Raw genomic sequence first — 11948 nt, forward strand, 5'->3', positions numbered from 1 at the left:
ATTTTAAATCTCAGCACTCAAGAAGAAGAGGCAGGCAGATCTCAAAATCCAAGGCCATCCCAATCTATAGGAACTTCCAGGCCAGCCTGGGCTATGTAGACAGATCTGATCTCAAAAATCGCAACAAAACAAAACATTATTCTGAGATAATCATTTAAAAGATGTGTCTTTACTTATTGTGTGTGTGGGTGAGGGATACCACGGTGAACATGTGCTGGTCAGGTGAGACTTCGCTGCATGCCACCAGGCTGTGTGCTCTTTGAGGACAACGGCAGATTCCTAGTTCTGTTGTGTCACCAGAGCCTGACATACACGCGAAACTTGAGAGAGCAAAGTAGGTTAGTGGTTCAGTGTGGGTGGTGCTCTGTGCACAGAGCCCCGCTCTTCTCTTGGTGGGGCTGGGGACGTGGTGTGCTCCCTCCAGGTAAAGCAGAGGGGATGAAGATGGCTTGTTAGTCAGAGACAGCTGAGCCCAGGCCTAAACAGCACCTAATGCCAAAAAGGCCTGCAGCATGGGGTCACCCACTTCACAGAGACTTGCAATCTGAACCCACATGTAAACCACAGGCAAAGATTAAGGCAAGGTGCATTCTGGCAACTGGTTAAAGCAACATAGCTCCGGGGTTGGAAGCCAGGTCCTCGGGCTTGGCATGAGGCACTTTTACCTGCTGAGCAAATCAATTTTTTTTTTATTGAAAATAGATGTTTTTATTATACAATATGTTCTGAGTACGGTTCCCCTCGCCCAGTTCCTCCCAGGTCCTCTCCGCCTTCTCCTCACCACAAATCCACACCCCCTTTTCTCTCATTAGAAAACAGGGATCTAAAAACAAAAATAAGAAGATAAAATTAAGTAAAAACAAGCAAACCAAAATAGGATGAAGGGGGAAAAAAAACCCAAATAAAAAGCACAAGAAACACATAATGACTCACACATTTAGCCACACAGAAATTCTGTAAAAAACACAAAATAGGAAATCATGAAAAAAAAAAAAAGCCCAGACAAAGCCGTGAGACAAAAAAAAAAAAAAAAAAAAAGCAAAACAAAACAACCCCCTACACACACACACACACACACACACACACACACACACACACAGAGCCATCTAAAAATAGCAATGAGTTCATTTTGTGTTGGCCATCTACTGATGAACATAGAACCTGCCCTTGCATACCCAGAAAGACTCCTTTAGAGGAAACTAATTCTTCCTTTTTGAGCAGTTATCAGTTGAAGATAACTTCTGGGCTAGGGATAGGACCTTGTGTCTACTTCCTCTCTCAGCGCTGGGACCCCATCCAGCTTAGACGTGTGCAGGCCCTGCGCATGCTCCATGAGTTCATCTAAGTGCGTCAGTCCTGCTGGGTATAGAAGGCTTTGTTTCCATGTTGTCTTCGGTTCCCACAGTCTCCTAGAATCTCTCTATCCCCTTTCTGCAGACTCTTTGAGCCCCGAGGTAGAGATTTGGTGGTCCTTCTGCCTTGTGCAGTTGTCTCTGTCCCCATCTGCAGGAGGAATGAGCCGATCATTCTTAATCAGAAAACCGTAACCTGGGAAATCCTAACTCGGTGGTTTTTTTTGTTTGTTTTTTGCTTTTTTTTTTTTTTTTTTTTTTGAGCAGGCTCGGCCAGTAGATTACCCCAAGGACTACCTCGCCCATCAGATTCCAGTATCATTTCACAAACACTGGCACATTGACCCGGTAAAGGTGTACCTCACGTGGCTGGCACCCAGTGAGGAAGACCAAGCCACGCAGGAGACACAGAAGGACCCAAGAGAAGAATTATAGAACAGAGTCTGGGACACACGGATACAAGAGATTCACCCTGTCTGTTGAGCTGTGGTCCAGCTGCTCGTGTATGCTGTGTGAAATGGACACTTCCCAGTCCTTGTGGAAATAGGATATTTTCTGTATCGGTAGACTCATAAGGGAAACTGGGAAAAATCGCTTGTTTTCATAGATGTCGTAATTGTAACACGGCAATTATTGTGCCTATTTTAGCCCACCGTGGGCTGTAAATCAAGAGCTTTTTGACTGTCAGAGGAAATAAATGGTACCTAAAGTCCTTTTCTGTTTTCTCCATTGTAACAGGGACGCCAATACAAGAATATGACTGGCTATCATCCCACATAAACATTGAATCTTTAAACATGGATATTGCCAAAGGAATGAGCCTTTAAACCAATGGTTCTCAACCTGTGGGTCGAGACCCCCTAGGAGTGGCAGTTGGTCCTATGTCAGGAATCCTACATATTAGGTACTTACATTGCAATTCGTAATTGTAGAAAAATTACAGTTATGAAGTAGCAAGGAAATAGTTTTATGGTTGTAGGTCACCTCAGCATGAAGGAACTACTGTATTAAAGGACCACTGCCTAAGGAAGGTTGAGAACCATGGCTTTAAATGGCTCTATTGTTGATGGAAATTGGTTCCCAGGCACTCAGTAGGAATGAAATACTGAGGCTGATTGGTAAAACCTAAAACTCAATATGAATACCCCCAACTATACAATCACGGTTGCTTTTTCCCCTATTCTGCTGGTTGCACCCCCAAAACAGACTCAAGGCCATCTGGTGAAGGCTCTGCTCCCTGCCAGCCTCCCCAAAGCCCTCCGCCCCCAATAGAGTGGACAGAGTGTCACCGGAAATTAGGATGCTAGGTTGACAGGTCTCTTCTGTGTCAGCAGTGGGCGTGGGGGGGTCTGGTAATGTGAGCTGCATCTGGAGCTGGCCTGTTACTCCTGCTGTTCCCTGGGTGTTACATAGTAACTCGCTTCTGGCTCTGGCTCAGGCTAGACTGCCTCCGTCCTGGCAGCATCAGCATGGCCCCTTGTGAGAGGACAGCATGGAGATCAGCAATTTCTCTGGGTTTTAAAAGAATGAAATCTGAACAACATGCTTTAAAGCAACCCTCGTTTTCCAGTGACACCTTTTATTATGTCCTAATTTAACAATTCAGCGTTAATATATATAAAAAAAGAGTACTGTGTGTTAATGTTTAAAGTAAGATGATGATTTTGTTATATAAATGTCTTTGCACATGATTTGCTCTCAAGTTCCTAAGGTTGTATGTTAGAATCCTTTCCTTTTTTTCAATCTGTACTTCATTAACCTTACTTATAAGGCTCCTAAGCCCTTATAGCCTTTAAAGCCACTCCATCAGCAATACCTATGTGATTACTTTTTAACAATGTATATTCCTATGTAGCTTACTTCTGACTCATGTCCAAATTCATGCAGTAGTGTTTATCATCCTTTTCCCAAATTAATAAGCACCAGGATTGGTGTGTGGCCCACTACTTCTGGTTTCTGGTGGAACACAGACTATGAAAACTGATTCTGTGGTTCAGCTAGAAACTGAACTGAGGACAGTCAAGTGCATGAAAGGGACCATAATGGCTTCTGGGTGTCCTGCAGATGGCTGTAGCATCATTGCTGACACGGCAATGATGAATGCCACCATTGTGACCATTGCTATCATGGTACTTACCTTCTTGACCTTGCAGGGATACCCCGGGGGGACCTGGTTGCTACACCAGTGCCGCTCAGGGAATTCCTCAGTCCACCCCTCCCATCTCTGCTCCTGAAATGTTACCAACCAGAGAACAGAGGAAGTTTCATTTGGTAGGACAAAAGCTAGCGCATCTGAGGAATGAAGAATGTTCAATCTTTTTTCTCTGTTATGACCTGTGCCCTCTTTCCCCCTCCTCCTTCCCCTCCCCCTCCCCCCTCCCTCCAGGATCCTGCTGGTATTTCTAGATATGTGGTTAACTATGTTTCCCTTTTGGAGCTACAGAAGTCTCATCATGAATACAATGTCTTCAGCTTACTTCTGACCTTGCATTTTGTCTATTGGTTGAGGCTAGATGTGGGGTGGGTAGGAGCATGCTGGACAGGCGCTGAGAAATTGGGAACACTGGCAGATTACTAAGACAGTCAATGAAAACTAAACATCTTAGGAAAAAGCAAAGAAAAAAAAACAGTTTTAAAAGAACCACGTGTTATGTTTTATACATAGCAAATGGCAGGCTCTATTTGAACACCAACTGAGAATTGATATCTTAAAAAAAAAGAAAAAACAAAACAAAACAAAAAACCTTAATTTTGAGCCTGGATTCTTCAGGGCACATCCCTCCCTCTTTGGTATTCTTTTTCCCTTTAAGTAAGGATTTCTTTGCCAGTAGATATTTTTATCCTAAGGATTTAGCACCAAGGATTTATGTATAGAATTACCTGATAGGTCATTTTTACTTTTAAGCCATTTCTCATGACCCAGCACATCGCCTGCCTGTAGAATTTTTACATCTTACAGCTAAATCAGAAGTCGAGACACAAAAATAACCTTTGTTGAATGCTTGGGACCGTAATCGCTCAGCAGCCAGAGTTACAAACAATGCTACGCAGGGCCGTGTTAGATGCCAGTGTTCACTGCGTGTCCTGATTGATCGACGACATTTAGTACGTTGCATCTATCATGGTTATTGATGTGTATAGAGAACCTCAGAGATTCACCACACAGTAGACATTTGTAAGAATATTTGTGGTGCCTCCCGTTCCTTCGTAGATGTGTCATTTTTGTGGAAGAAAAAAAAAAGCAATCAATGTACCATTAAGTACACTATAGCAGACTTACAAAGGGGCTTTGTTCCTGCTGTCTTTGAATGACAGGCCTGAAAAGGTGCTATTTAAATTGTTTATGTCCTCAAGCCCTCTAAACAAGTCACCTGCAAAATGTGTTCTCCTCCTTTCTATAGAATAAAATAAAGGATTTGTTTCTGGTATGCTTTGGCTTCTGTTGTCTCTTTAAAGGCATGATACTCCAAGCATGGGAGGGGAGGGGAGGGGAGGGGAGGGGAGGGGAGGGGAGGGGAGGGGAGGGGAGGGGAGGGGAGGGGAATGATCAGGAATAAGGTACTTTAACAAAAAGCCAGGACTTGGTTGGGTCCAGTTTAGAGGCTTCTTTGCAGGGAGCAGTTAGAGAGGAGGTCTGTGTGAGAAGAGAGTATTAGGACGAAGAGTTGGAAGATTAAGGAAGCTGAAATTTCACTAGTGGCTATGGAGGGTTTTATAGTCCAGAGGGACTGGCCAGGGTGCAGGTCCCCAACATGAAAGGGAGTAGAGAGTGTTCCTCAGCCGTCATTGTGAAGTTCAGATGATGGCCAGCAAGCAGCTGGATACGAAGTCTGGGCTTCAGGGCAGCCAGAGGTTCAATATTGAAAATCATGAGTGTTTCAAAAGCTTACTATCTCTGAGTTCTATGTAGATGTGTGTGTGTGTGTGTGAGTGTTGTGCTCATGAAGGCCCAAGGTGTCAGATCTCCTGGAGCTAGGAGTACCTGCTGTGGGTGCTGGGAACTGAACTCAGGTGCCATGGAGGAGCAGCCAGTGGTCTTGAGCCCTGAGCTATAAATTCAGCTATATATTCAGTTCCAGCTGAATCATGAGCATTTGAAAGGGTCCACCCTCTCAGGAGTGGGTAGGATGAACTGGGGAGAAAGTGAAGGAGAGAGAGACAACCTGTGTATGTGTGTGTGTGTGTGTGTGTGTGTGTGTGTGTGTGGAGTGTGTGTGAGGAGTATGTGTGAGGAGTGTGTGTGTGGAGTGTGTGTGTGTGTGTGGAGTGTGAGCTGCATGTCACAGCCAGGGGAGGTATTTCAAGAAGCAAATGTCCCATTCTATTCCAGCTGCCAAGAGGTCCATTAGGAGAGGAAGGGACTGTGTGATTCAGTGTCTTGGAAATCATGTGACTGGACACACCCATCCCCAGAGGTTGAGGAGCAAGTGCAAGTTGAAGACAACTGTGGTAAACATCTCTCTCTCTGTCTCTCTCTGTGTCTCTGTCTGTCTCCCTGTCTCTCACACACACATAGGCACACATAGAGAGTTCTGAGCTTGTCCATAGTTGAAGAAAGGAAGGTGGGTTGAGACAGAAGATGAAACCTGAGGCGTGAGGAGTTGGGCTTTCATGATGGAAAGTTCTGGAGCCTGTTGCAGAGAGCAGTACTGTCTACCCTGGCTGTGACAGTGGGTGGGGCTGGCCATGTTAGTCATGGCTCTGTGTTCGCAGGTCTCTGAGTGCTTAGGAGAACCTTCTGTAAGTGAAGAATAGAGGCAGAAACAGGAGGACTTACTGCTGTGAGCGCATGGATAGGTTCATGCGTTGGAGACATGTCTCTGTTGAATTTTAATTTTTTAGTGTGTGATTTTCGTGGGAAGCAGCTTCATGAGTTACAACCAAGGAACTCCTTACATCATTCATATCTTAGCTGAGATTCACAGACGGGCAGTGCCGCCCAGGGGTCCATGTCTGACGAGTGGCAGAGGTAGGTGTTAATGGATTCTTATTTTATGTGTCTGACTGTTTTGCCTGTAGGCGTGTCCGTGTACTACACGTGTTCCTGGTGCCCGAGGAGGCCGGAAGAGAGCATTGGCTCCCCTGGGACTGGAGTCACGGGTGTTTGCAAGCTGCTATGTGTGGTTGCTCAGAATTGAACCTGTGTCCTCTGCAAGAGCAGCCAGTGCTCTTAACCACTGAACCATCTCTCTAGTCTCAGAGCTAGATTCTTGAATGGGCATTTTGGCTCCAGAGTGTGTGTGTTTAATTCCTCCTGCAGTCCACCGAGAACATGTAGACTGTGCAGACTCAATGCATATCTAGTTATAAATGCTAGCCTATGGGAAGATAAGGAAGAGACCACACGATAACCATATAATAGCCCCACAGACAAGAGATTATTAAGCGAACTCTGATTATTTATCAGATGAGTTGAAGGACTAATGCATGCTGGCAGATTAAGAAAGGAAGAAGCAAGCTACTTGAGAATATCAAACATGCATGTTGCCACGGGGGAAAAGATGCTGACAGTGATGAACACATTTGCCCCTCTTCTCAGTGTTACTCTGTTGTGTGCCCGAGGGAGCTCATGTCCGTACCCCAGGAAGCACACCCCAGCTGTTCACAGTACACCAGGAAGCACACCCCAGCTGTTCACAGTACACCAGGAAGCACACCCTGGCTGTTCACAGCGGCATTTGCTATTCTCAAGCTGGAAGCTGTATCCAGCCTAGGTGTCTATTGCCTAAAGAATGGGTAAATAAGGCGTGGGTTCTCTATGGCATCTGCACGTTCAGTAGCTCATGTGAGTGGCCTACAGGTCCAGGAGACTTACACCATCAAATCATCAGAGTTAAGACTCACATAGGATCTCAGTGATATAACTTGAAAATGGAAAAGAACGCAGTGGGGCATACATACCTTTTAGAGAAACATTAATCAAAAAGTAGAGAAAACATAAACACAGAGTTCAAGATAATGACCACCTGCAGGGGAAGGAAAGGGAGAAAAGCCAAGCCCTGAGATGTAAAGGGACTCAGAGGGACCGCCACACACTGATGCCAATATCACTGATGTCTCTCATCAAAAGGCAGGTCACCCATCAAACCGTAACCGTAAACACCAAGCCAGCCACAAACCGTTCGATCTACAATGGAGTCCCGCTTGCAGGTTACGCTAGGGCAATGGTGGTACAAAGCTTGTGGGAGTGACCAGCCAATAACTGATTTTACTCAAGGCTCATAGCATGAGATGCAACCCAGACCCCAAACTGCTTGGTTGACCAAGAACCTGAGAGTAGAAAGGCCAGGCAGGGACTGAGGATAAACCCAAATACTACAGTTTGAAACAAACAGACCACAGCAACCAAATGGCTCCTAATGACATTCTTCTATATCCCTAAATCAGTGCCTTACTCCGTCATCATCAGAGACGCTTCCTCCTGTCGCAGACAGGAACAAACATCCCACAGGCAGACATTATACAGGGGATGAGAGACCTTGGGACACGCAGCCCTGAATGAGTTGTCTCCATCAAATTCTTCCCCTCAGGGTTCTCTGAATTCTGATGAAGAAGAGACAGAAAGAGTGTAAGAGCCAAAGGGGATGGAAGACACCAGGAAAATACGCTCTCTAAATCAACAGGATCAATGCACAAAGAACTCTCAGAGACTGAGGCAGTGTCACCTGGTGTGCACTGGTGTGCACCAGATGGGATCCTAGAGCTCAACAGGCAAGTAGACTCACGCCTCACCTCCGTCCCTAACCTAGAAGCAATCTCCAACTGATTACCATTTGCAAAGGAAAATTTAGGTTGCTTCAAGGACATCCCACTAGGGAAACAAACTACTCTTAGGGGTAGGTCAAATGACCAGCAGTGAATGGCCAACAGAAAATGAATTCAATGGCAGCAATTCAGAGCTTCTTTGACTCACAGGGCTTTTTCTTTTTAAAAATTTTTTTATCTTATTTGTAATTTTTAAAAATTTGTATACACACACACACACATATATATATACATATATATACATAAATATATATGTGTGTGTATGTATATAATAAATATGTTATATATATATTATATATATGTTATATGTGTATATATATAATATATATGTTACACACACACACACACACACACACACACACACACACACACACTAGCTGTCTTCAAACACACCAGAAGAGGGCATCAGATCACATTACAGATGGTTGTGAGTCACCATGTGGTTGTGGGACTTGAACTCAAGACCTCTGGAAAAGCAGTCAAGTGCTCTTAACCACTGAGCCATCTCTCCAGCCCCTTATTTTTATTTTCAATTTTATTTTATATCTATATTTATATCTGTATTACAGCTTCCAGATTAGTGTTTTGATGGGATTCCTGAGTGCAAATCAGTGGCCTCTCATCTACTTTCTTGTATCTTTTTTCTTTCTTTTTTTTTTTTTTTGGTCTCTTTTTCTTCTGTTTGTGTTGTCATATTTTGATGTGTTAGTTTTTGTTTAACATATCATATCACATCACACCACATCATAATCTTGTAGAAGCCTGTTTGTCTTCTAATGAGAGACAGAAAGGTGTGGATCCGGAAGGGTGAGGGTATGGGGAGGGACTTAGAGGAGAAGGAGGGAAGACTATAAATCACAGTATGTTATGTGAGAAAAATGTCTATCTTCAAAGAATAAGGAAAAACAAGGTACAAATGAATGCACAAGTACGTTTTATATACGTGTTAGAAGCTAAGGTCATCTGGGAAGAGAGAACCACAACTGAGAACATGCCTCCATTACAATGACTGTAGGCTCGAACGTCTATAGGGCATTTTCCTTATTAATGACTGATGTGGGAGAGAGCAGCCCCTGGGCAGGTTATCCTGAGTGGTGTGAGAGAGCAGGCTGGGTGAGCCGTGGGGAACCAGCCAGTGAACAGCGTTCCTCCGTGATTTCTGCCTCAGTTTCTGCCCTGGCTTCCCTCCAAAGATGGACTATGGTGTGGAAGTATAAGTCAAAGAAATGCTTGACTTCCCCAAGTTGGTTTTGATCAGTGTTTGTTAGGGCACAGAAGTCATGTAGGGAAGTGCTCATGGGTCTCAAAGGTGGGCACATGGTTTTGGTTTCCTTTAGACGGAGGGGAAGCAGCATCCCTCTTACTTACTGCCAGGAACCTTCCTTCCCCGGTTTAGTATTTCCAGATGCTGTCAAGTGAGTAACTTGGGTCAGTCTAGGGATGACATGCCTGTTTCTTCGTCCGTTTGATTGACAAATGAACTGTGCCAGGCACTGGGGGTACGCCGGGCTCAAGGCACTCGGAATTTCCACTTCCCCGAGGCAAACTTTCATTATAAAAGAAAGTTCCTTTTTTTTTAGCTATAGGGGGTAAAATGAAGGTCTGCCTGTAGCATTCTGGGCTCTTTGCACACTATCACTGGACATCTGAGGATGTTCCTAAGTCTAGACTTGCTCTTTGTCCTACACCCCCAGTGGGCTGTTTTCCTGCACCTTCTTAGACAGAGGTAGGATGAATTCTCCAGGCCCTGGTTTGTTCTGACCCCCCCACCCCATGCACCCTCAGGCACCCCACTTCATGTCTCTGGGTGCCAGTTTTGGTATCAGAAAAAGCACCCATGAGTCTCCTGTCTACAACTATGACCTGACTCTCATTGTTAAACATCCCCATCTGGTACCACATCTGTACCGAATTATGAAAACTTCTGAATTTCAGGACTTCAGGATTCTCTAATTAGGATGAATCAGCTGCTTTTATCAACATGTAAAATTTTGTCATCGAATTGAATCAATTTGAAATACATGTGACTTCCATTCACAGGCTCAAAACCATAAGGAAATACAGCCACAAGACAGTTTTAAGACAGCAATATTTCATGGATACAAAAGTTAACTGTGGCCCAGTTAGCTTAATAAATATTTATTAAGTATTCACTGTCTCCTTGATCCTAGAGGTGGGATATGAGTAAAAGCAGACACAGTTCCTGCTTTTGTTGAACTTATAATCTTGAGCATAAATGATAATTAAAACCCGATTCCCAGTAAAATATGTTATTTCAAACTCTAATGAGGACTGAGGCTTGGTTTGAGACTTAGAAAAACAGGTCAGTGGTGGAGCGGTGGATGGAGTAGTCTAGGCTGAAGCGGTACGAAAAGGCTCTTTAGTGGGGGATTTATAACTTCCTTGATAAGCTAAGTTTGGCTGGAATGCTCTTGAGCCAAACCCTTCATTGGCTTTGTAACTTGCTTCTTCCTGCAATATGTCAAGGACATGCTGTTAGATATTCTATAATAAAACCCACATCTCATATGTCATTGTATGTTTAGAGCATAATGGGAACTCTCTATTATTTGGTATTTGGTTATCACCATGTCTGATGGAGCAGGGAGGGCTTATTTCTGTTTCTCCCACATTTCCAGGGTTCTTTAAGGCCCAATTTTGTTTGCAAATACTACCTGGAGCTTCCATCTTACCCTAGGCAGAATGGATATCATTAAGTAAATAACCAACAATATATGTTGGCAAGAGTTGGGGGGGGCGGCTTTTACAATGCTTGGGGGGATGTATAAATTAGTGCCAACCTCTACAGAAATGATCATGGAGGGTTCTTAATTAAAAAAAATGGAAAACACAACTATTATATGATCTAACTAGGCCATTTCTTGGTATATCTTAGGAATTCAAGAAAGCACACCACAAAGATAACCACACCCTTGTGTTGATTACAGTGCTGTTTACACTTATACCAGGCAAGACATGGAATCACTCTACTGTCCATCAAAAGACAAATGGATGAAAGTGTTGTACATGCACGAGATGGAGTTTGGCTCAGTCATGGAGAAGGAGCCGGCGTCATTACACAAAACATTTTGCACTTGAGAGCATCATGTCAAGTGAAATAAACCAGAAAGACAAATATCTTTTGTTTTCTCTCATATGTGGGACTCTAACACACACACACACACACACACACACACACACACACACACACACACACACACGCTCGAGAGAACCGGGTGGGAGGGGGAGGAGGAGGAGGAGGAGGGGAGGAGGACTATTTGGGGAGGAGAGAGATGGTCAAGAGAGGGTAATGGCAATGGATAGAATCCAGTCAATATCTCAGTGTCTGTTCTCTTATAAGGTACCTTGTGATTTCATCGGGCCAAAGTAGATAATCCGGGATGATCTTTTCATCTCAAGGTTCTCTTTTAAAGAAATTGCGTTCACCTGGATTCCCTGGAGACCGCTGTGGACTCAACTTTGATGAGTGTACCAGTCAGCCACGTCTCCATGGAGGTCTATGTGTGCGTGGGGGGAGACAGCTCCTGCTGTGTCTGCACGGGTAGTGGGGTTCACAGGGACACTGTAAGGCTTTGACGCCTCTTAGTTGGTCAAAGCCTTGTCACAATGATGTAACGCGTGTAGACACTGTTGACAGCTGCATTTGTCACTGGTGGCACAGACATACATGAATGTGGCGGCAACCCCTGCCAATTGTGTGTGGGGTGGGGGTGTGGGGGTGTGGGGGTGGTGTGCCCAGCTGTGGAGCTGTCTGTAGAGGATCAACAGGGACGCAGCGCAGGCCTGCCTTCCTCCTTCAACTAACTTGGC

At 44.5% G+C, this 11948-nt stretch overlaps 1 protein-coding gene and 2 long non-coding RNA genes across 4 annotated transcripts in view; 2 read left to right on the forward strand and 1 right to left on the reverse strand.

The window, feature by feature from the left end:
• B3glct (beta-3-glucosyltransferase) overlaps positions 1 to 4780 on the forward strand; it is an 84500-nt gene extending 79720 nt beyond the window's left edge. For both annotated transcript variants that reach the window (XM_030254627.1, NM_001081204.2), the window contains one exon: positions 1620 to 4780. In XM_030254627.1, the coding sequence (XP_030110487.1) occupies positions 1620 to 1787 (168 nt within the window). In that variant the 3' untranslated portion in view covers positions 1788 to 4780. The remainder of the gene's footprint in view (positions 1 to 1619) is intronic.
• Gm36141 (predicted gene, 36141) overlaps positions 1 to 11684 on the reverse strand; it is a 27342-nt gene extending 15658 nt beyond the window's left edge. Inside the window, exon 1 of the long non-coding RNA NR_168889.1 lies at positions 11483 to 11684. This is a non-coding gene — a long non-coding RNA (predicted gene, 36141). The remainder of the gene's footprint in view (positions 1 to 11482) is intronic.
• Positions 5363 to 8264, forward strand: Gm38587. The gene is made up of 3 exons (XR_001785033.1): positions 5363 to 5801; positions 6195 to 6321; positions 7883 to 8264. It is a non-coding gene; the product is annotated as a predicted gene, 38587 (long non-coding RNA).
• Positions 11685 to 11948: the final 264 nt, after the last annotated feature.

The sequence above is a fragment of the Mus musculus genome, chromosome 5, assembly GCF_000001635.26.
Source record: "Mus musculus strain C57BL/6J chromosome 5, GRCm38.p6 C57BL/6J".
Taxonomy (NCBI): Eukaryota; Metazoa; Chordata; class Mammalia; order Rodentia; family Muridae; genus Mus; species Mus musculus.